The sequence below is a fragment of the Sorex araneus genome, chromosome 5, assembly GCF_027595985.1.
Source record: "Sorex araneus isolate mSorAra2 chromosome 5, mSorAra2.pri, whole genome shotgun sequence".
NCBI classification, from domain to species: domain Eukaryota; kingdom Metazoa; phylum Chordata; class Mammalia; order Eulipotyphla; family Soricidae; genus Sorex; species Sorex araneus.
Genome location: NC_073306.1, coordinates 66200959 through 66223206, shown reverse-complemented (window position 1 = coordinate 66223206; position 22248 = coordinate 66200959). Strand labels below are relative to the sequence as shown.

Below are 22248 nucleotides of genomic sequence, written 5' to 3'. Positions count from 1 at the left end.
ATGCCAAAAACAGTAACAACAAGTCTCACAATGGAGATGTTACTGGTGCCCGCTCGAGCAAATCAATGGGCAATGGGGTGTCAATGACAGTGACAGATTGTTGGGGAACAGTATAGGATGCTGGGGATCAAACCTGAGTTGACTAACGCAAGGGATGCACCTTACCCGCTATACTCTCACTCCAGCCCTGAAATGTTAGTTTTAATTATATGTTTGCTTGCTATCTTGTTTTGAAGCCATGTATCTAATTTATGAATTAAAAAGTTGTTTATATATAGTAGTAAATACTCATAGTAATAAACCCCATTTAAAATAACTCTTTGAGACTAATTGAAGTTTAGCTTTTAGTCATAGGAAAAGCTATGTTTCATTTTGTTTCAGCAATTTTTTTATAGTAGGCTCAACTGTTCTATTTTTACATACTGCTCAGACTGTGCCATATATACTTCTGTGATGACTCATATCATCAGATAGTATAATGTTAAGTAATAAATGGGAAATAATGTCTGTGACCTTTCTACTTTCTCTTCCTGTCCTATCTTCCCCTTCCTTATTGGGTTGTGTTTACTACTGTTTCTTTTATAGTATTACAGTAAGCTGCTTCTATTTACTCTTTAATCTTGATTATATATATGGAATTTTGTAAAATGATTATAAAGCTCTGAAAGATTTTTTTAAGGCTCTCTTTTTACAGAATTCTATGTATTATATTAGGATCTAACATCCACATGTTTAGTAATCCTTGTATGGTGGACTTGTAAGTATGTTGTCTGGATTTTGTTCTTTAATTAGTGTTGAGAATTGAGTTTTGTTCTTTCTTTAAATCGTGTTGAGAATTATTCTGACAGGCTTGATAATGAGTTTGATTCTATTAAGACTTCGGTCTCGCTCTGTTCATGGAAGTCCAGAGTAGCCCTTATATTCTAGGTGTAGTCTATCCTTAATCTATGGCATGGCCTTTCTGTTTTCTCTTAATTGTTTTTTAATTTTTGTTTTTGGACCACTCCCACCTGTGCCCAGGGCTTTTACTCTTGGCTCCGTGCTCAGGGATCACTCCTGTAGGACTTAAGGGACCCTATGGAATTCTAGGGATTGATCCTATGTCAGTCGGGTGTATGGCAAATGCCCTATCCTCTGTACTATTTTTCTGGTTCCTGTTTTCTCATTTGTAAAAGATCTTGTCTCTGGCTAGTTGAATCTTGAGTGATCTGACCTTATGAGAACATTGATGTTTGTGTTGTGTTGATATTCTTTGCTTGGAATGTAGACCCATGTTTTACAGGTGCACCTTTATATTCAACTAAATACTCAAGGAAACTTCTGCAGATTTATGCGTTCTGTCTTTCGTTGTGCTTCTTTCTCTTTGTCATTCTAGCTGTCTCAGTGCCCCCAAACCATTATTCTGTCTTTTTCTTTTGAGGGGAGTGGAGGTGACACCCACATTTAGTTGTGTTTAGGGACCACTCTTGGCAGTGCCAAGGAAATCAAACCAGAGCTCTCACCTGCAGAGTATGCATGCACTTCTTTGAGCACATTTGTTTCTGGCCTCTTTTCTGTGTCTGTTCTTAGCAGGACCTCTTCCAGTTCTGCACTGCTGTTACAGACTGTACTTCCAGGTAGAAAGTGTTACCATATAGGGCTTACCTCACTTATTTACTTTCCCAGATCTCAGTCCTCACTCTTTGTTTATTGTTGAACTGTAATTGCTTCTGTATTTTCTTGGTGTTCTGCATATTTATGACACTGGGTATTTTTTTATATTCTCTCTCTCTCTCTCTTTTTAGAACACTCATACCCAGCTTGCATGACCATTTGAAAGTTCTTTTTGTTGACTTGTGACATTTAGATATAAAATATTAAAGTCCTATTTTCACTTAAACTTTAAAATCAGTTTAAGCAACCTTTTTTTTTTTCTTGTTAAGACACTGAGAAATTGAAGTAAAAACCAGTTTAAATTCAAGAACGAACGTAAACTACGTGACATTGTTAGGAGGCATTAGTATGGTTGGAGCAGAAATTAAAGTTAGCTTATTTTAACTTCTTAAAATTAGCTTATTTTAAATTAGCTTAAAGTTAGCTATTGTTCAGATAGAGTTCTTGAGTATGGGTAAAAGAAAAGGTGACACAAGAGGGTGTGAAACAATGTTTACTTGATTTGAAATGGTAGCATAAGACATTATTAAGGAATACAATGGTTGTGTTTTTATTAGTGGTTTTTCTGATATTCCCTGGGTTGTGTTGCTAGAGCAGATTTGCTGCAGTTTTTCAGAAAGCCATGAAGAATATGGTTTTTTGGGGGCTGTTTTAGTGCCACACCCAGCGGTGCTCAGGCCTTATTCCTGGCTCTGTGCTCAGGGATCATTACTGGTGGGGCTCAGGGAACCATATTGTGTGCTAGGGATTGACCATGGCTCAGCTATGTGTTTTCTTCAGCCCCATAATATAGTTATAAATATATTTAATTGGGGGCCATACCTGTCTGTGATCAGGATTCACTCCTGGTGGTGCCAGGGGACCATATGGGGTGCTGCAGATTGAACCCAGGTCAGATATGTGCAAGGCAAATGCCCTAACTACTATACTTTTTCTCTGGACCCCCTTTTAAAAAGAAAAGTGAATGTTAAAGTGTTTCTCAGAGAACACCTTGTATGCACAGGGTTTACTCCTGGCCCTGTGCTCTATTTTCCTTTGGGCTACTGCCAGGGATTAAGTCCCGGGTCTCCTACTACAAGTGTTTTACTGCAGAGCCACATCTTTGTTCCCCTTGACTTTTCTCTGTTTTATATTTGTCTTAGTTTATCCTTGGCTTAATTTTACTATCTTGTTGTGACTGTAAATGAACTCAGGGATTCACCGTGCGGTTGTGTTAACATCCCTGGCTTCCTTCCTCCTAATTTCTAAATTTATTATTCAATCACATTTTAGATATTTGTTTTTGGCCATGGCCAGGCTTTTACTCCTGTCTCTGCTCAGGGATCACTCCTGATGGGGCTGAGGATACCATATGGAATGCAGGAGATTGATGATTTAGCCATGTTGCAAGGCAGCTATCTTACCCACAGTACTCTCTCTTTGGCCCCAAATTGGTGTCTGCCTTACTACTAAAAAATGCTTTTCTAGATGAAGGAATGGTCTGCTTGCTAACAGCTGGCAGTGGGCTGGTGGGACTGTGTGCTTGATTAAGCAAGAGTTAGCTAGGAGCGGACTGCTGGTCCACAATGGGTGGAGTGTGCTTTTGGAAGAGTTGTCCCCAACCAGATTTCGAGTGGTATGAGAAACAATGCCAGGTTCTAACTCTGACTCTGGTTTCCTTTTTCTTATTTGCTTATTTTCAATTCAGTGGATATTAAAACTCCTGCCCCCCCCCCCCCCCATACCGTAAAAGCTTGCCGCTGGAGTTTCTACCTTGCCATACTCTTCTACACTCCTTTCCTTCATCTCTGTTGCTGAAGCCACTTGTAATTCCACAGCGGAGTTCCTTTCCTGAAAGGCTACCTACCTGGTTTCGGTGACGTTTTCTGGTGGAATTCCAGCAGGACTCTCATTACAGTTTCAAGTTGGCTACTACTACTTTTTTCGTATTAGAAATGTGGCTAGATTTTTCAGTGAACTCTTCAAGTGGAACCTCGCAAGGAATTCTGTTTAATTCTGAGTGTGTTTGTGTGTTTGGTGGTTTTACCTAATATCCTTATAGTCTAGAATTTCGTCTAGGATACTGTATTAAATTTTCACATCTACTTAGGCTTTTCTTGACTGCAGACTTGCTTTGTTGAGGATTTGGGGCAGTTTTGAGCAATAGAAGTTGGGTATTGTAGATGCTTTATTGTGATTTTTCTTAGGCTAGGACTGCAGGACTTGGGGAGGAAAACCACAGTGGTAATTCTCATCTCATTATGCATACTGAGAATATGTACTATTTGTGATAATTGCTTTAGGAATTTAAGAACATTTTTAATTGATTATTGTTTTTGATTATCTTGATCACCTGGTAGGGTAGTACTTATCAGGTTTCTCTACTGTAAAGCTGTTCTATAATTTATGTTCTCTGGTGAGAAATTACTATACACTCCATAATTGATTATATGGTATCTATGATTTATTTTATATTTATTTGTATGAAGGATTTTTTCCTTTTATCTATTTATGTTTATATTGTATTTTTGTTGTTGTGGGGCCACACACAGCTGTGCTCAGAACTGACTCCTGGCTCTGTAGTATAGAATTATACTTGGTAGTGCTTGCGGGGCCATAAAGGATGCCAGGGAGTAAACCTGGGTCAAGGCATACACACTACTTACTGTACTATTTCTCCAGCTCCTGTTTTGCTTTTGGGACCACACCCAGTAGTGCACAGGGGCTACTCCTGGCAGTGGGATCAAATCTGTGCTGCCTGCATGCAAAACGTGTGCTTAACCAGTTGAACTATCTCTGACCCCAGTCATTTTTTAATTTATTTTTGGGACACACCCAGTAGTGCTCAGGGCTTTCTCTTGGCTTTACTCAGGTATCACACCTGGCAGACTTAGGACCACGAGGGGTGCTGGTGATCAAACCTGGGTTGGCGGCATGCAAAGGCCCTACCTGCTATACTGTCACTACAGCATCCCCTTCCCCCCAGCACAGATCATTAGTATTTTTACTCCCTTTCTTCTGTGCTTCCCTTTTTTATTGTCATCATTGTGTGGTATCTGTGGTTTACTCACTTGGTTGTGGTTCTCTGGGAATCTTGTTTATTGTAGTATTCAGTATCATACTAGTTATCTTGGGTTCATAGTCAGCAATGTGGGAATGTGCTGGATCAAACCAGCAGCCTCACACTGGAAGGGAGGTTTTGTAACCCTCAACCACATCCTTCGGTCCCAAATACTTTCATAAGTATTTCATATCGTTGCTCAGAATGTCCTAGCTTTGACTGCTCAAAACATATATTGACTCTTTGTTTTAGTTTTGAGCTACACTCAGGGATGCTTAGGACTAAGTCCTGGCCCTGTGCTCTAGTGGTTTGGAGGACCGTATGCAGTACTGGAGATCTAGCTGCGGTAGGCTGCATACATGGCAGGCACCTTTCCTGCTGTACTGCTTTATAGACCCCCTTTATTGACTACTAGATCCATCAAGATATTTTTTTTTTAAACTTAAGTACTTTCTTTCTGATGCTACAACTACTTAAGGCTTGCCCCCAGTTTGACAATCAGTCATCTCTTTGGATCTTGGGTTCCATTTACTAAAGAACAGGACTAGAATCTTGTTTTTCTGTCCATAGCTACTCGGGTGTTGCTTTTATTTAGCTCCCTCAGGTACAGAACAGGAAAGTGTGTATACTGTGTGTACAAATGTCTATACATGTATTATTTTGGGGTTTGGATTGTATTGGGATGTGTGCTTAGAGGATCATATGCAATGCTGGGAATTCAGCCAGGATTAACTAATATAAAGGCAAAGCAACATGTTTTATCTCTGACCCTATATTTCTTTATAGTAAGCTAGCAGTTCATATTTTGACTCTTTATGTAGTTACTATATTATTATCAGGATTATACTAGCTAATACTAGCTTTTTCTGTAAATTTCCAGTCTTAAGAAACAAATTTCCTTCATTTGTCTTCCATTTGTTTAATTTTAATTCTAGTATACATGTATTGATAGCATCAAAATTGCCACCATGTATTCCCACGGAAAATAATTACCAACTAAAATACAGCTCTTATTGAGGTATTTTAGTTTTATAGATATCTCTGATTTCTAAAGTTAATGTAATTTCAGGGCTGTTACCTTTGGTTTCTCCAGTGATAGTACTTCATACACTTGTGATACAGGAGCTAAAACCTTCTGTCACAGTTTGCATTTCTGACAGTGAATTATTTTTAAAAACCTTCTGTATATGGGGCTGGAGCTCTAGCACAGTGGTTAGTCCATTTGCCTTGCACGAGGCTGACCCGGGTTCAATCCCCAGCATCCCATATGGTCCCCTAAGCACCACAAGGGGTAATTCCTGAGTGCAGAGCCAGGAGTAACCCCTGGGACCCAAAAGGGAAAAAAAAAGTTCTGTATACATTAAGACTAATTGTTCTAAAAATGTTACAGGTTTTAACACAAACTGATGCCATGTATCTATCATTATGTTGTCATATGTAATAGAATTACAGTTCTTAAATTTTCCTTTGCTTTTCCTACCTCCCTCTTTCTGAATTTCTGGGAATAACTGACTTTTTATTTATTTATTTTTTATTTTCTGGTCACACCCCGCAATGCTCAGGGGTTACTTCTGACTCTGCACTCAGGAATTATTCCTGGCGGTTCCTGGGGATTGAACCCAATTGCCTGGGAGTGCGTAAGTCAGATTCCCTATCTGCTCTATCACTCCAGCTCTGGCCTTTTTTAAAAAATAAAGTGTCTTCATAATTCTGTCCAAAATGTCATTCAATATGTAGCTTTTTCACCCTGGATTAGTGATCATTATGCACTTAAATTTCATCCATTTTTTGATGTGATAGCTTATTTCATTTTAGGATGTGTTGCAGTTTGCTCATCTATATCGGCTAAAGTACGTCTTGCTTGCTTTTATTTTGGTGGTTATGAATAAAACCGCTATATTTTCATGAAGGGTTTGAGTGTGCATAAATCTTCAAATTAGTTGAAATAATACTTTAAGGTATATATTTAAGACTGTCTTAATGGTATAATAAACTATCCGGCTGCCAAAAAAAAAAAAATCTGTTTTGTGCTGTATTAAGGAGGAAAGAGCAGTAAGATACAGAATCAGGAATCATTGATGTAAAATTCTTTTTTTTTGTTTGGGTAACATGGTTATGGAAGTATTAATGTTTCACCATGAAGTTACAAGGTTATTCATGATTGAGTTTCAAGTACACAATGTTTCAACAGTGATCCATTCACCAGTGTCCACTTCCCTCCACCAGTGCATGCGCCTTCGCCCCTATTTGCTTCGCACCCACCAATCTGCTTCTAGGAGAGGCACATTTTTATTTTTTTTTAAAATTTATTTATTTTTAATTAGAGAATCACCGTGAGGGTACAGTTACAGATTTATACACTTTTGTGCTTATACTTCCCTCATACAAAGTTTGGGAACCCATCCCTTCACCAGTGCCCATTCTCCACCACCCGTAAACCCAGTGTCCCTCCCACCCTCCCCAAACCCATCTCCCCCCCACCCCACCCTGCCACTGTGGCAAGGCATTCCCTTCTGTTTTCTCTCTCTAATTAGCTGTTGTGGTTTGCAATAAAGGTGTTGAGTGGCCGCTGTGCTCAGTCTCTAGCCCTCATTCAGCCCGCAACTCCCTTCCCCCACATGGCCTTCGACTACAATGTAGTTGGTGATCGCTTCTCTGAGTTGACCTTTCCCCGGAACGTGAGGCCAGCCTCGAAGCCATGGAGTCAACCTCCTGGTACTTATTTCTACAGTTCTTGGGTGTTAGTCTCCCACTCTGTTATTCTATATACCATAGATGAGTGCAATCTTTCTATGTCTGTCTCTCTCTTTCTCACTCATTTCACTCAGCATGAAACTTTTCATGCCCATCCACTTGACTACAAAATTCTTGACCTCCTTTTTTCTAACAGCTGCATAGTATTCCATTGTATAGATGTACCAAAGTTTGAGAGGCACATTTTTAAAAGAAAGTTTTGCACTATGCTTTATAGTACTTTTGTTGACAGGATTCATACATAACACATTACCACCCTTCAGCGCCACCTCCTCCTCCCTCCACCTCCTCCTCCCTGTTAAACGCTTCTCTCCACCATAGACACTGCCTTCTCCCTGCCCTATAACCCCCCTACTCCATTTCCTCAAGTGCCATGTTTCCTACTGAATACTAGAATACTAGTTCTCAAGTTCTTGGTTTCCATTTCTTCGGGTATTTGTTCCTGCTTTCCCTCTGACTAATGTGTAGCAGCAAGTTTCAATACTTTTCTTATGGCCAAAAACGTAATTCTCTGTTGTGTTTTTCCAATAATAAGATTAGTATGATGGACCCTCACAGATCCACAAATTATAGTCCTTACAATACAGACAGTCCTGTCCTATTTATATTCTTAATAAATTCATTTTTTCCCTCTTCTGGTATCATTGTTACTCATATTATATCTAAGCTACATGTCTGGTTTATCTTCGTAGTTACCAAAGCTCTACTCGCGATTCCTCATTCTTTCAGTGAATAGTTACCGAATTAATGAACAAATGAACTTTCAGATTGATACTTGAATTTAAATTCCTGTTGTTTTTGGAGGTAAAATGGGTAGAATTAAAAACAGTTTCATCCATGTGAAACTTTTCAGAGCTATCACTCCAGGTATAGTTTTTTGGTTCGTGGGCGTGCGTGTGTGCATGCATGCATGCTTGCGTTCCTGCGTGCATGTCTCGAGCCTGGGTTGGTGTTCAGGGCACACCCATCTGTCTGCGCCCAATTAGATGAGTACTGTTTGTGCTCTTCTGGCTCTGCATTCAGGCATGATTCTTGGTGGGGCCTAGGGACATATGGGATTCTTGGGATCAGACCTGGATAAGCTGCATTCACGGCAAGTGCCCTACCTGCTCCTATCCCTAGTATCACTTTAGTTTTAAAATTATTCTCCTTTTGCATAAGTATCTGTATGATGAGTGTTTTTGGAAATAATTAGCTGGGTTAAAAGACTGTTGAATTCACTTTTTTTTTTTTTTAAATTTGGGTCACACCCTGCAATGCACATGGGTTTCCTAGCTCTGCACTCAGGAATTACTCCTGGCGGTGCTCGGGGGGACCATGTGGGATGCTGGGAATCGAACCGGGGTTGGCCGCATATAAGGCAAATGCCCTACTCCCTGTGCTGTTGCTCCAGCTCCTTGAATTCACTATTTTATCATACTCTTCACATATTCTGGACTTGTGAGCCTGTCAATATGATAATTATTTAATTTTGGCTGAAGAAAAGAAAAAAATGGGAGTTAAAAAGTTATACTTTTTCCCTCTGTTGGACTTTTTTTATAAAGGCAGATTGATGGAATAATTTACGTGAAAGTTTGTTTAATTTACCAGTTTAAAATAGGGAGCTTATCTGTTTTAGCAACTGACTGTAGTCAGTTGATCAACTACCTTGAGCCTGAATAAGTTTCCCTGACAGAAGAAATAGCTACCTTTTTCGGTTTGTAACTTTACATACCTCAAAGCAAAAAAAAAAGGCATACATTTAACTTTACATCTATAACTTAACCAGGAGTGCCTTAATATAACCTTTGCATTTTAACTCGAGTTCTAATTTTTAAATGAAGTATTTCTACTTTGAGAGGAATTTTACCCTTCAGTGACAGTAGTTTTTACCTTAATTATTAGACATTTCATGAGGGAATAATTAATAGGATTCTTGAAGGGTAAGATTTTTGGTTTTTTTTTTTTGGTGGACTGAGAAAATGTTTTGATTAAAAAGTGCCATGTTATCATATGTCATGGCTAAGAACTTCAAGGTGGTCTTGTTTTAACTTTCAAATTTCTGTTCATTTGCTGACTTGTCATTTAAAAGATTTAGTATTTATTTTTATTGCATAGGACATCTGTCTGCTACTTTGTTGATTCAAATGTTTTAATTTTTGTTTTGGTTGCCTAAGCAGTGCTCAGGGGTCAAAAATATATATTGAGTACTTGTATGATGGAATGTGCGCTGCAAAATAGGTTTAAAAAGTGCAAAGGGCTAAAGAGAGGTAGGTCAGTGGGTTTGAGTGCCAGATTTGGTTCATGGCAGATTAGTTCCTCTAGTAACTATGGGAGTGACCTCTGAGTACCTATTAGGAGAAGCTGATGAGCACCAGTGTGTGTGGGGGGGGAGACGATGGGGGGTGTTAAGGGAAATGCTATTTAGAATTGACGTTTTATACAAGAGTGAGACAAACAAAAGTGAACAAAACAGCTTTTCATCATTATGGAATTTATAGTCAGTCTAATATCAAATAGGAAAACAAAAGGGTTTATTTAAAGCCTTAAATTGTGCTTCACTGATACTTTTAGGGACTTAATTATTTATGTTGATGTGACCTTGAGAGGTTCTTTTCTCCCTTCAATATATCTGAACATTCAGATCTCAGGTTAATATGTTTTGATATGTGTATATTGATAATGTAAATAAACGATAGGCAGGACAGTTTGAAACATCCAGAAAATGAGAAAAGAGACAATTGTTTCTTATATACAATGAGATTTTAGGAGAATGTCAGGTAGTAAGTTTGTGTAGAGAGAAAATGTCCTTAAAGACCACCCTTTAAAAAAAAATTTTTTTTAAGCCACACCCGGCAGTGCTCAGGAGTTCTCTATTTAGGAGTCACTCTTGGCCGTGCTCAGAAGATCTTGTGAGATACTGGGGATGGAACCTGGGTTCACCACATGAAAAGCAAGCACCTTATCCAGTGTGCTCTCTCACCAGCCCCTGTTAAAAAAATTAAGAGATGAACATTTGTCTTTATCTTAAGTGCTGAAAGAAAAATAAGATTTGTTGATGGGATAGTAAACTTTCTATAAAACAGGAGTTATTTACAGAGGGAGCAAATGAGAATCACAAGCCCTTCAGATTGTGTCTGAATTATTTCTCAGTTTCCCTGTAACTGGGCGAGGAAATATATCTAATTTCTTATTCCAACAGATTACGATAGAAGAACTGAATTTGGTGATTCCTCTCATGCCAAAATCTTTAAGATTGTATTTTATTGTTTAAGTAGCTTTAGAAATAGCTTTGGAAAGTTGATGTCTTTCTTATTTTGGTATTTGTTCAGGTTCAAGAGTTAAGAACATAAGGTGGGGAAATAAGGCTTTTCTTTCTCTAACTGATATTTTCTGACTAGGTACTTCGTAACTCAGGAAGACCTCATTTAATCCCAGTAATATGTTTTACTAAACTCTTTCAGGTAACTTTATAAAGACTGTGTGACTTAAGTAGATCATGGATTGAACTCAGTTTTTATTCCTTGTTGGTACTAGAAAATTTTAGTAAGATATTTTTCTTTGTGTAGTTATCAGAGACTATTACAAACGATTGCTGTACTCGAGGCTCAGCGTTCTCAAGCAGTCCAGGATCTTGAAAGTTTAGGCAAACACCAGAGAGAAGCACTAAAAAATCCTATTGGATTTGTGGAAAAACTCCAGAAGAAGGTATATCTTAAGTACTTACTAAGATTTATTGAAATTATTTGGTAGTATCCTGGTTTATTCTTTTTCACTGACCATACTGCTGAAACTAAGATAATCTTTACCTGACTAAACATATAGTGAACTATACCCACATCAAAAATAGCTAAGGGCTTTAGTTGGGTATTTATATAGGACTTGCTGTCCTGTTCTAATCTTTTCTGATCTTTTCCTGTTTTTATCCATTTTGCAATAGTTGGTGTCTTCAGCTGTCAGGATTTGAAAGTTTCTAATTGTCTTAGTTTTCAGTTACTTTCTTAAATTACATCATGTATAAAAACAATGGTGATAAAAGCAAAAATTACTCTAAATATCTTCAAAGTTATGGTCACCAAATCTCTGAGGAGGAAATAGAAATTTAATTTTGAAATAGTCCTATTCTTTATGTATTTTTCTGTTTTAAGAAAACTTTCCTGTCAATTACTAATCAGTTAAATGTGATTCAAGTTTTAATTATTTTATTTGTGGGGGTGGGGAGGGCAGGCTCAATGGCAGATACAGTCAGCCAGGCTGTTGACTCACTGCAAGAGCCCAAGGCTGATGCTACACAGGCCTCACAGTGGCTGGGGCTATCCTGCCACCCGATCAGTGCTGGGGTCTTTCATGGCTGCATTTAGCTATTGCATCCCAAGGAAATAATTTAAATGTGCATTAATCATACCTTGTATCATGAATTAGGGCCTCTAGTTATTTAATACATTTGAGAGTCATATATCCATGCATTGTATGAAAAGATGCAAGCTAAAAAACTAGGGGAAAGAATCTTCTTTCACCTTAAAAAAATTAGCAGTGGGGCCTGAGAGAAAGTTAGAGTAGACTTAGGTGCTTCACCCAGGCTCTTGGCTAACCTAGTTCAAACTCCAGCAGCACATATGATCCCCTGAGTCCCTCCATGAGTAATCCTGAGAGCAGAGCTGGGTATAAGCCCTGAGCACCTCTGGGTATTGCCAAAAAAAAAAAAAAAGAAAGGAAGAAAACCAACCAAACAAAAAATACCTGAATAACATGGCAAATTTATTTAGTTATAAGTTTCTTGAAAAAAATAAAAATATTTTTAAAAATTTGGGGGCCATTGGTTAAGCCACATACTTTGGTGCTCAGGCTTTATTCCTGGCTCTGTGCTCATGGATAATTCCAGGCTTTACTCGGGGTACTACTGTACGTGATGCCAGGAATGCCAGGGTTGGCTACATGCAAGGCAAGCACCTTGCTTCCCTTAGTATCTCTCTGGCAAGTTACTATTTTTTTCTTCCTCTGAGTCACAGAAGTGATCAACAGGGTTTTAGGAATTTTTTCACTTGTATTAATCTCCCATTTGAATTTTTCTAGTGCTGGTCTAACTATGTTTCAGAGATGCAAGCAGGATCCGTGAAATAGTTCAAAGGGCTAGAGTGCATGATTTGTAGATGGGAGGCCAGATTTAATTCCCACCACCTTAGGGTTCCCCAGGCACAGTCAGGAGAAGCCCCTGAGCACCAGAGTCTGGGTAGACAGACTCTGTGCCATTAGGTGTGATCCCAAAGAAAAATACAGAATGAAAAATTCAAGACATGTGTACTTGATTTCAAAATTTTCAGAATATATATCCTAAAAACTTTGAGTAACTCACAAGTTCTAATTGTTTTTTCCTTCTGTGCTATCCGAACAAAATGAATGTATATATCCCTTTGTGATCTAGATTCTTCTCAAAAGACATAGATCATAAAGATCTGGTGGTTCTGGTGATTATGACAGCTAATGACACCTTCAGAAGTGATTGGTAGAATTCCTAACTCCTATTTAAACTAAGGGTGTACCATTTTTTTGTTTTGTTTTGTTTTGGGGCCACACCCAGCAGTGGTCAGGAGCTATTCCTAGCTCTATCATCAGGAATGACCCAAGGCAGTTCTCAGGGGACTGTGCCAGGGATAGAACAGAGCTGCATCTAAGGCAAGCACCTAAACTCCTATACATATTTCTGGTCCCTAGAGGTGTACTTTTGATTCTCAAAGATGTCGTGATTTTTTTGTATATTGGGTGAGAAATTTGTACGTTGTTCTTAGAGACAAAACCTTTCTTTGCTATTTATGTTTAAAAGAATTCATGATGTTTGTATAGCTCAGCTTTAAAACTCTAAAAATAGTACTTTGGTTTTGCTAAATTTAATATAATTTTTGCCATTTTAATATTTAGTCTGTATTGGTTTTATTGGTTATTGGATTCAAGCGGTGAATCCCAGTGAAGCATAGTTGATGATAATTTGAATTTGGGGTCATTAGAATATTTGGTATAGTTGATGGTTTGTTGAATTAAATTTAGATTGTAATTTTTCCCCCTCCAGGCTGATATAGGGCTGCCATATCCCCAGAGAGTTGTTCAGTTGCCTGAAATTGTGTGGGACCAATATACGAATAGCCTTGGGAACTTTGAAAGAGAATTTAAAAATCGTAAAAGACATACTAGGAGAGTTAAGCTAGTTTTTGATAAAGGTAAGAAATTACATAAAAAGAATTTAAATGGAGAATTAAAGTAGTCTTGCCCTAATGTTTATATATAACTTTGTTTTCAGTAGGTTTGCCTGCTAGACCAAAAAGTCCTTTAGATTCTAAGAAGGATGGAGAATCCCTCTCATACTCAATGTTGCCTTTGAGTGATGGTCCAGAAGGCTCAAACAGTCGTCCTCAGGTAAGCACTGTAGTGTCTTGGAGTAAGATTGTTGGAATTATAGATATAATATTTCACCCACCATGTTTGTGGTTTATAATTTTGTTTAATTTGAAAAAGTTCTGTTGTTGTGAAGTTTAGTGCAGTGACTACACTTTATTTGAGGTGTTCACATAAACTTGGTTGTGATGTGCTGGAGATTTTACTAATGGACACAGTGCCAGGTAATTGAATTTGCCATGTCTAGCCTTTAGCGCAGAGTTCTTGGCTTATAGTCTTAAAATTTAAGAAATTTGGAAGCCTGCTTTATTAGCAGGGGAGAGAAGGCAGATGGAATAGAGAAGGGATCACTAGAAAAATGATGGCTGGAGGAATCAGTTGGGATGGGAGATGTGTGCCGAAAGTAGATAATGGACCAAACATGATGACCTCTCAGTGTCTGTGTTGCAAGCCATAATGCCCAAAAGTAAAGAGAAATGATGGGGAATATTGTCTGCCCTGGAGGCAGGGGGAGGGTGGAAAAGAGGGGGTATTCTGGGGATTTTGGTGGTGGGGAATGTGTACTGGTAGAGGGGTAGGGTGTTTGATCATTGTGTGATTGTAACCCAAACATGTAACTATCTCACGGTGATTCAATTAAAAAAAAAAGGGATAAGATCCTGAAAAAAAAAATTTAAGCATTCTTTTATTGGACAGTAGCGTGGCATGAACTGTACAGGTAAAGAGCTATATTAAACTACTTACTAGCTTTGAATTTTAGGTACTGTTTATATTAAACTCTCTAAGCTTTTGTATTAGAGTAGGAGTGATAGCACAGCGGTAGGGCTTTCGCCTTTCACGCGGCTCGATTCCTCCGCCCCTCTTGGAGAGCCTGGCAAGCTACTGAGAGTATCACGCCTGCACGGTAGAGCCTGGCAAGCTACCTGTGGCGTATTGGATATGCCAAAAACAGTAACAATAAGTTTCACAGTGAGAGACGTTACTGGTGCGCGCTCGAACAAATTGATGAGCAACAGGATGACAGTGATAGTGACAGTAACAAGCTTTTGTATAATATGATTCTTTTAAGACTGTTGTCAGGATTAAATGAACATGTATCATGCCTCATATAATGTTTGACATGTATTTTATGTATCATAGTGACATATTCTAAAAGTAAGAATTCTTTGTCGTGAATAGGAGCAGGATTTCGGTCCTGGCTTTGCTGCTTGATAGACATTTTGTCAAAACTTTAATATCTTTGAACCTTGATAGACATTAATTCTAATCTGAGTTCACTTTTTGTCTTTAAAATGAAATTATCATTTATATAAAAAATTCATAGCATAAAACCAAATAAGATAATGGAATGTGAAAATATTTGGTGAGTAATTACATGCATATTAAAATTAACTGATATTTAACATTGATGAATAGGTTTACAACTTTTGTGCCCACAAGGAGGTGGGAAAAGTCTTTGGGTTTGGTTTTTTTTTTTTTTTATCAAAGCCTTTATTTTTTTATATGCAGATGATAAGAGGCCGCTTATGTGATGATACCAAGCCTGAAACATTTAATCAGTTATGGACTGTGGAAGAACAGGTAATAGATATTTCTAAATTGTGTCAGGTTAAAAAGGAAGACCTAAAATATTTACTGATTTATGTAAAGTATATATTTTTGTATATAATTTCTCTAACCACGAATTTAAAATACTTTTAATTCTTCTATTCATGAACTTAAAGTACTTTAACTTGTTAATTACTGTGTATCTATTTGTTTAAATCTTTTGGAGGTGGGTGCCAGGGGGTAAGATTTCACGTGTAAAAGAGGCACTCTTACCACCGAGCCACATCTCTGGCTGTGCAGTTTTTAGGTACTCTCCTGCTATTCATTTTTTGGGTGTGCTTCAAGAACTGGGGTTTTGAGAATACTTATTCATATTTAGGGATGATTTTTTAAAGGAGAAAATGGGTAGAAAAAGGTAAAATAAGAGTAAAGTATATGTTTTTGTAATGCAGGATGGTGAGAAATCTTGGGGCCAACTGAAAGTGCCTTGGCGCATTCTTGTTTTTATTGTAGAGGGGAGCTAATAAAACCAGGTCAGAGGGTGGGCAACCGATAACTATAGTGAGTTGTTCAAAGCTTTTGAGAACCTTTCAATAAAAAATGAGCCTTTGGTATACAGTGCATGCACTCCCCTGATTGTCTCTTCAGCCCCTCATAGGTTTGTTCTTAATCCATTTACCCTGTTCTATAGCCTGAGAATCTCTTGTAACCTAACCCACAAAGTTTAGCATAGAGTTTTAGAGTTAAGATGAAAGCGAATGTATATCTTTAGAATTTAGTTTGCGTTGAATGTTTAGATTCTTAAATTTGGTCCTGGGTTTTCACTTAGAAAAAGCTTGAGCAGCTACTTCTGAAGTACCCTCCTGAAGAGGTTGAATCTCGACGCTGGCAGAAGATAGCGGATGAATTGGGCAATAGGACAGCAAAGCAGGTATTTGAAGACATATTCCCAGATTCAGAGTATGGTTGTTTATTTTTTAACTTAATGAAAGACATGTGGAAATGGCATCAAGCACATATCATTGTTAGTTGCACAAGTGTTTGTAATTTTTTTTTTTAATTAGCACTGTACATTTTTTTGTAGATTTTTTAGGGAAAAAATTGAGATGATTCTGCTTTGGATCTTTCATTATTAAATAATATAACACATAAGTACATGTTTTCTTATAGTTGTCTTTCTGAAATATATTTAGCAGCTTTTGGTAGGGGGGTACCCCTGGCAATCTTTAGGGGTTACTCATGGCTCTGTACTTAGGACTTACTCCTGGCAGTGCTCCGGTGGGGGAACATATGGGATGCTGGGGATCAAACCTGTGTTATCTACATACAATGCAATGCCCTAACCAGTGTAACCAGTGTAGCCTTCTCAGGCCCCTATTTAGCAGCTTTCTTGTTCACTTTCCCATTGATATTAAAATATTTTTTGCAATAAAGATGAGTTTATAACTTGAGAATAAATACTCTTGAACCAAATATAATTTTATTAATTTGGCCTAGGTTTTCAAATATATGTCTTTGATGCCTATTTATATTCCTTCTAGGTTTATGGTAATTTTTAATTGTTTAATAAGATGCTCATGTGTAGTATGTTTTTTTTTTTAACTTGTTGCGCTTCTTTGTCTTGTCATGGTGTTAAAGACTTAATTATGTTTTCCTAGGTTGCCAGTCGAGTACAGAAGTATTTCATAAAACTAACTAAAGCTGGCATTCCAGTCCCAGGCAGAACACCAAACTTATATATATACTCCAAAAAGGTAAGAAGAAAATAGATAAAAGTAAACTTAAGCTTAGGCTCTTTAAAATAAGAATAGCTTTTTAAAAGTATTTATTTATTAGAACAGAGTTGTTTCGGTTTTTAAGAATGAACTCAGAGCATTTTTCTTTTCCCTTTTGGCGTCACACCTGGCGATGCACAGGCGTTACTCCTGGCTCTGCACTCAGAAATTACTTCTGGTGATGCTCAGGGGACCATATAGGATGGTGGGAATTGAACCTGGGTTGGCCACATGCAAGGCAAAATGCCCTACCCCCTGTGCTATCGCTCCAGCCCCAAACTCAGAGCATTTTTAAATGAATAATGGTTATTTAGATATTATTGAACTTTAGTTGGCCACATGCAAGGCAAGTGCCTCACCTGTACTATCACTCCAGCCCCTTATTTTACTTGTTAGTATTATAGATTTAGGCTATTTCATCCTGTCTGAAAATGGCCATAAGAGAAGTTCGGCATTTGAGTACTAAAGAGTGTGATAAAAACTGGGGATACAACTATAAACTAGATAATGAGCATTAGGTTACATTGTACTGATACTGGGATATTTACTACTTTGTTGTTGTTTGTTTTGGAGCTACACCCTCTTATGCTTGAGGTTAGTCCTGGCTCTGCACTCAGGAATTATTCCTGATGGTGCTTGGGGAACCATATGGAATGCTGGAGATTAAACCCAGGTCAGCTGCATGCATTGGGCAAGCACTTTACCTGCTGTACTATCTCTCAGACCCTCCCCAGATTTTTTAGGCTAATTTCATGCTTTAGAAATTCAGATAACATAGAAAAAAGCAAATTAATATGTTGAAGGATAGAGTTGAAGTCTAACATAAATTTGCATAAAAATATTTAATGGTTTTGTGTTTTCTCACTTAGTCTTCAACAAGCAGACGACAGCACCCTCTTAATAAGCATCTCTTTAAACCCTCCACTTTCATGACCTCCCATGAACCACCAGTTTATATGGATGAAGATGATGACCGGTCCTGTTTTCATAGCCACATGAACACTACTATCGAGGAGGAATCAGTAAGTCACCTGTTTATACATTTGTTCCTATGCCTCAGAGAAACTTGGTTTCTTCTCTTTTAATTACCCAGTTAAGTTTATGGATTGTTTGTTCTGGCTCTCCCAAGTGGTGCTCAGGAGACTATACCTAGCAGTGCTCCAGGCTTACTCCTGGCTCTTTGCTCAAGGATCACTCCTGCTGATTCTTGGGGGAGCAATGTGGGTTGCCAGGGATTGAACTTGGACTGGCTGTGTGTAAGGCAAGGTCACTACGTGCTGTACTATATTATTCTGCGCTGCCCTCCCCCATTTGTTTTTTATTTTTACATTTTTAGACCTTTTTATAAAAATTTTTTAAGAATTTTCAGTAAAATTTAGTGTAGTGATTTCATATTTATCCAACTAACAGCTAAACTTTTTAACAATCTTGCTTTCTTATTTACTCACTTTTTTGTTTTTGGTTCCCACCCAGCTGTGCTCAGGGCTCACTCCTGGCAGGGCCCGGATCATATGGGGTACTGGGGATTGGACCTGTGTGGGTTGTGTTAAAGCAAGAAACCTACACGCTGTACTCTGACTCCAGCCCTGACAATCATATTTCAGCAATATGACCTGCTCATCCCAACTTTATCACTGATTTATTTAGAACGAGACCTAGATATTATACAGTTCCATTATCATGTTAATCATAATGTGGTTTTTATGTAATCAAATATTGTGTTCCCATTCTCTAGCGTCTATTAGGCGCTCTCCTTAGCTTGAGAGGGGTCTCAAAAGAAAGCGTGGGGCTATGATATTTTTACAAAGGACTCTGTGTGCGGCTCGATGAGTTCATTAACAGTTTGTGAAATGAGGATAGGCTAGGTCAGTTGACTATTAACATGTAGTGACTAAGATGACCAGGGTATTCTTCAGAGGGATAGATTCTATCGATTATGGCCAGAGCACAATGCATTGAGTGGGAAAAATATCTTCGGCCGCATAAGCGGCCGCCGCTCCAGAAGGAGGCCATGCCCCCTTACGTGTGGACACGCCCCTTACAACCTGATAGAGATGGGAGGGGTCAGGCCCGCCGCAGGGAGACTGAGAGGCGTGAGACGGTCGGGTCTGGGGTTTCCCCCCAATGATAATTGTCATAGATTTCTTTCACTCCTTTCCTTTCTCACTTTCACGATCCTTTTTTCTTTTCATAATTTCTTAGTCTTATTTCTCCCTCCCTCCCTCCCTCCCTCCCTCCCTCCCTCCCTCCCTCCCTCCCCTCCCTCCCTCCCTCCCTCCCTCCCTCCCTCCCTCCCTCCCTCCCTTCCTTCCTTCCTTCCTTCCTTCCTTCTGTTTTGGAGTCACACCCAGCAGTGCTCAGGACTTACTCCTGGTTCTGCACTCACTACTGGTGGGATTCAAAAACAGTACCCAAAAATGTGACAGAGAGCCAACAGAATAGTGCAGTGGTGTCAAACCCTGCCTTGGAAGCATATGACTAACAGTTCAAACCCCCGGTGTCCCAACTGCCCTGCTGTCTGCAGTCCCCAGCATCACAGCAGCTTCCACCAGACCCTATGGGGTGATGGACCCCCAAATCACTGTACTATCATTCTAGCCCAATCTTGAATTTCTTATTTCCTCTTTTCCTCTTCCCTTTTTGTGATGGTTGGTATTGTGGTGACCACATACTTCCCTAGGTGTGTTGCTTGCACATTTTTAGGTCTTGGAGAGGGGTCTTTGGGAGGTCATAAATCACGTTTTGCTTGCTTATGTGCTCATTCTCAATGGTTCACACTACTTCAGTTATGGTTCTTGCACGTGTACTGGCCAGTGCTCACACTCTTAGGTAGGCATATAGGTAGGTACTAGATAAATGTTTCTCACATAATTTTAATTTTCAAATTAATTTTTTTCATTTTTTTCATTTTGAACAGGATGAGGAAAGTATTCCTATAATGTATAGGAATTTACCTGAATATAAGGAACTATTACAGTTTAAAAAGTTAAAGAAACAGAAACTTCAGCAAATGCAAGCTGAAAGTGGATTTGTCCAACACGTGGGTTTCAAGGTAAATTTTAGTTAGCCTACAAACCATTTAGTTTTTAAAAGACCGACAAGAGTTGTTTAAGCTTGTTTCCAGGACTTTCAAGCATAGTTATACTTTGAAGAACACAGTTTAACTTTTCCTGTACTTTTTCATGCAGTGTAATATTACCACAATTTCTGATCTCAAGGAGGTAATGATTCAGTAAAATGAGTACAAACATAGAAAAATATGTATGCATTGAGGTAAATATTAGAAGTTTTTACCTAGGTATTTCCATTCCCAATTTTATGTGCCTTTTGGTGGGAGAGTGCCCTTAGCACACTTTTTTTTATTTTCCTTTTTGGGTCACACGGGCGATGCACAGGGGTTACTCCTGGCTCTACACTCAGGAATTACCCCTGGCAGTGCTCAGGGGACCATATGGGATGCTGGGATTCGAACCCGGGTCGGCCGCGTGCAAGGCAAACGCCCTACCCGCTGTGCTATCACTCCAGCCCCCTTAGCACACATTTTAACTGAGATATTTGACCAAAAAAAATCTACATATTTCTACGTAAATTGTACAAAAGTTAAGGTATAAACAAGCCACATTCTTCTTCTGTTTTCTTTTTCTTTTGCGCTTTTTGGGTCACACCCGGTGATGTACAGGGATTACTTCTGGCTCATGCACTCAGGAATTACTCCTGGCAGCGCTGGGGGACCATATACGATGCTGGGAATCAAACCCAGGTCGGCCGTGTGCAAGGCAAACGCCCTACCCGCTGTGCTATCAACAAGCCACATTCTATAGTTAAGTGTGTGTTTTGAACAGTTTAAGATAGACTCAGCAAATTTCAAGTACTCTGTTAAGTATTATTAACTCCATAATACTATATTTGACTAGTGGTTATGGATTTGAAATTTACAGGATTGAGAGCACATAAGGTATTAGAATTGATTGTATGTGTTAGGATTAAAGGAAGAAATGAGACTATGATGAATTAGAGGTATACATAAAAATACTGATATGTGCTATGACTGATAAATTGAAGTTTTTTAAAAAAGTAGTTATGGCTCCAATTTTTTGGTGTGACTGATAGCAAGGCTATATTAAATTTTTTCTTTTGATTTTTCAGTGACCTTGTTTTTCCATTAGAGATTTTTGTAGCTGATGGCTTTGTCTTTTCAAGAGGAAACTCTTCATTCTGATCATTTTATTGCAAGACCCAGCCATTACTTATTTGTCAGTCAGCCAGGCTTTTAGTTGGTGTAATGATTACAGAGACTAGAAGTGAAATTTAATTTTCATAATTAATACAGAACACTTTGAGGGTTATACTGTCACGCTGAGAAAGAGCTAGCTCTACCTTTTCTTTGTGATGGCTGTTGGCTATTAGGAGCCTTTAGACTTGAGAGAGTGATTCAGTAAGATGAAAGTTCAGATAGAATTTTGTGTTAATCTGGGTTATATTAGCCACATTAATTGCCTAAGACTTAAATAGTTCTGTAACACACTAGATAGTTACTCTGGCCTAAATTACATCTCAAGTAGTCACTAATAATCAAATGCCAAAGTTTCTATGGATGATTTAATTTTTTAAGAAACACAGTGATGCACTATCTCTCCAGCTTGATCTTGAGTAGATGGAATTTCGGTTAGTTTGCTAGGATGTTTTTTATAATTTGCAAATATTTTTGTGTTGTTTAGTGCATGCAGAGAAAGGAAAGGATATATAATGTACACATCGTGTTTCCCAAAGGTAGGGGAAAGGGTGTTGGAACATCATAGCTTTAATACTTGTCCTCTCTGAATTTGTAACAGTGTGATAATTGTGGCATAGAACCTATCCAGGGGGTTCGGTGGCACTGCCAAGACTGTCCTCCAGGAATGTCTTTGGATTTTTGTGATTCTTGTTCGGACTGGTAAGTATTTTTCTCACACAAGAGTATTTCATTCACTTAGAAATTTTGTTTTCAAAGTACTTATTTTTCTGCTTGTTTATTTTGTATCTGTGGGGCTACATCCAGCAGGGCTTATTCCTGGTTTTGCGCTCAGGGGATATTATGAGTGCTTGGCATTGAAAAGGAGTAGGTTATGTGGC

At 38.5% G+C, this 22248-nt stretch overlaps 1 protein-coding gene across 6 annotated transcripts in view; it reads left to right on the top strand.

Moving 5' to 3' along the window:
* Positions 1–22248, top strand: part of ZZZ3 (zinc finger ZZ-type containing 3) — a 70569-nt gene that overhangs the window by 42148 nt on the left and 6173 nt on the right. For 5 of the 6 annotated variants that reach the window (XM_055140781.1, XM_055140776.1, XM_055140778.1 and 2 more), the window contains 9 exons: positions 10996–11134; positions 13491–13638; positions 13719–13834; positions 15323–15394; positions 16191–16292; positions 17020–17115; positions 18006–18158; positions 20054–20188; positions 21969–22069. In XM_055140781.1, the coding sequence (XP_054996756.1) occupies positions 10996–11134; positions 13491–13638; positions 13719–13834; positions 15323–15394; positions 16191–16292; positions 17020–17115; positions 18006–18158; positions 20054–20188; positions 21969–22069 (1062 nt within the window). The remainder of the gene's footprint in view (positions 1–10995; positions 11135–13490; positions 13639–13718; positions 13835–15322; positions 15395–16190; positions 16293–17019; positions 17116–18005; positions 18159–20053; positions 20189–21968; positions 22070–22248) is intronic. The other variant, XM_055140780.1, reaches the window with a different exon arrangement.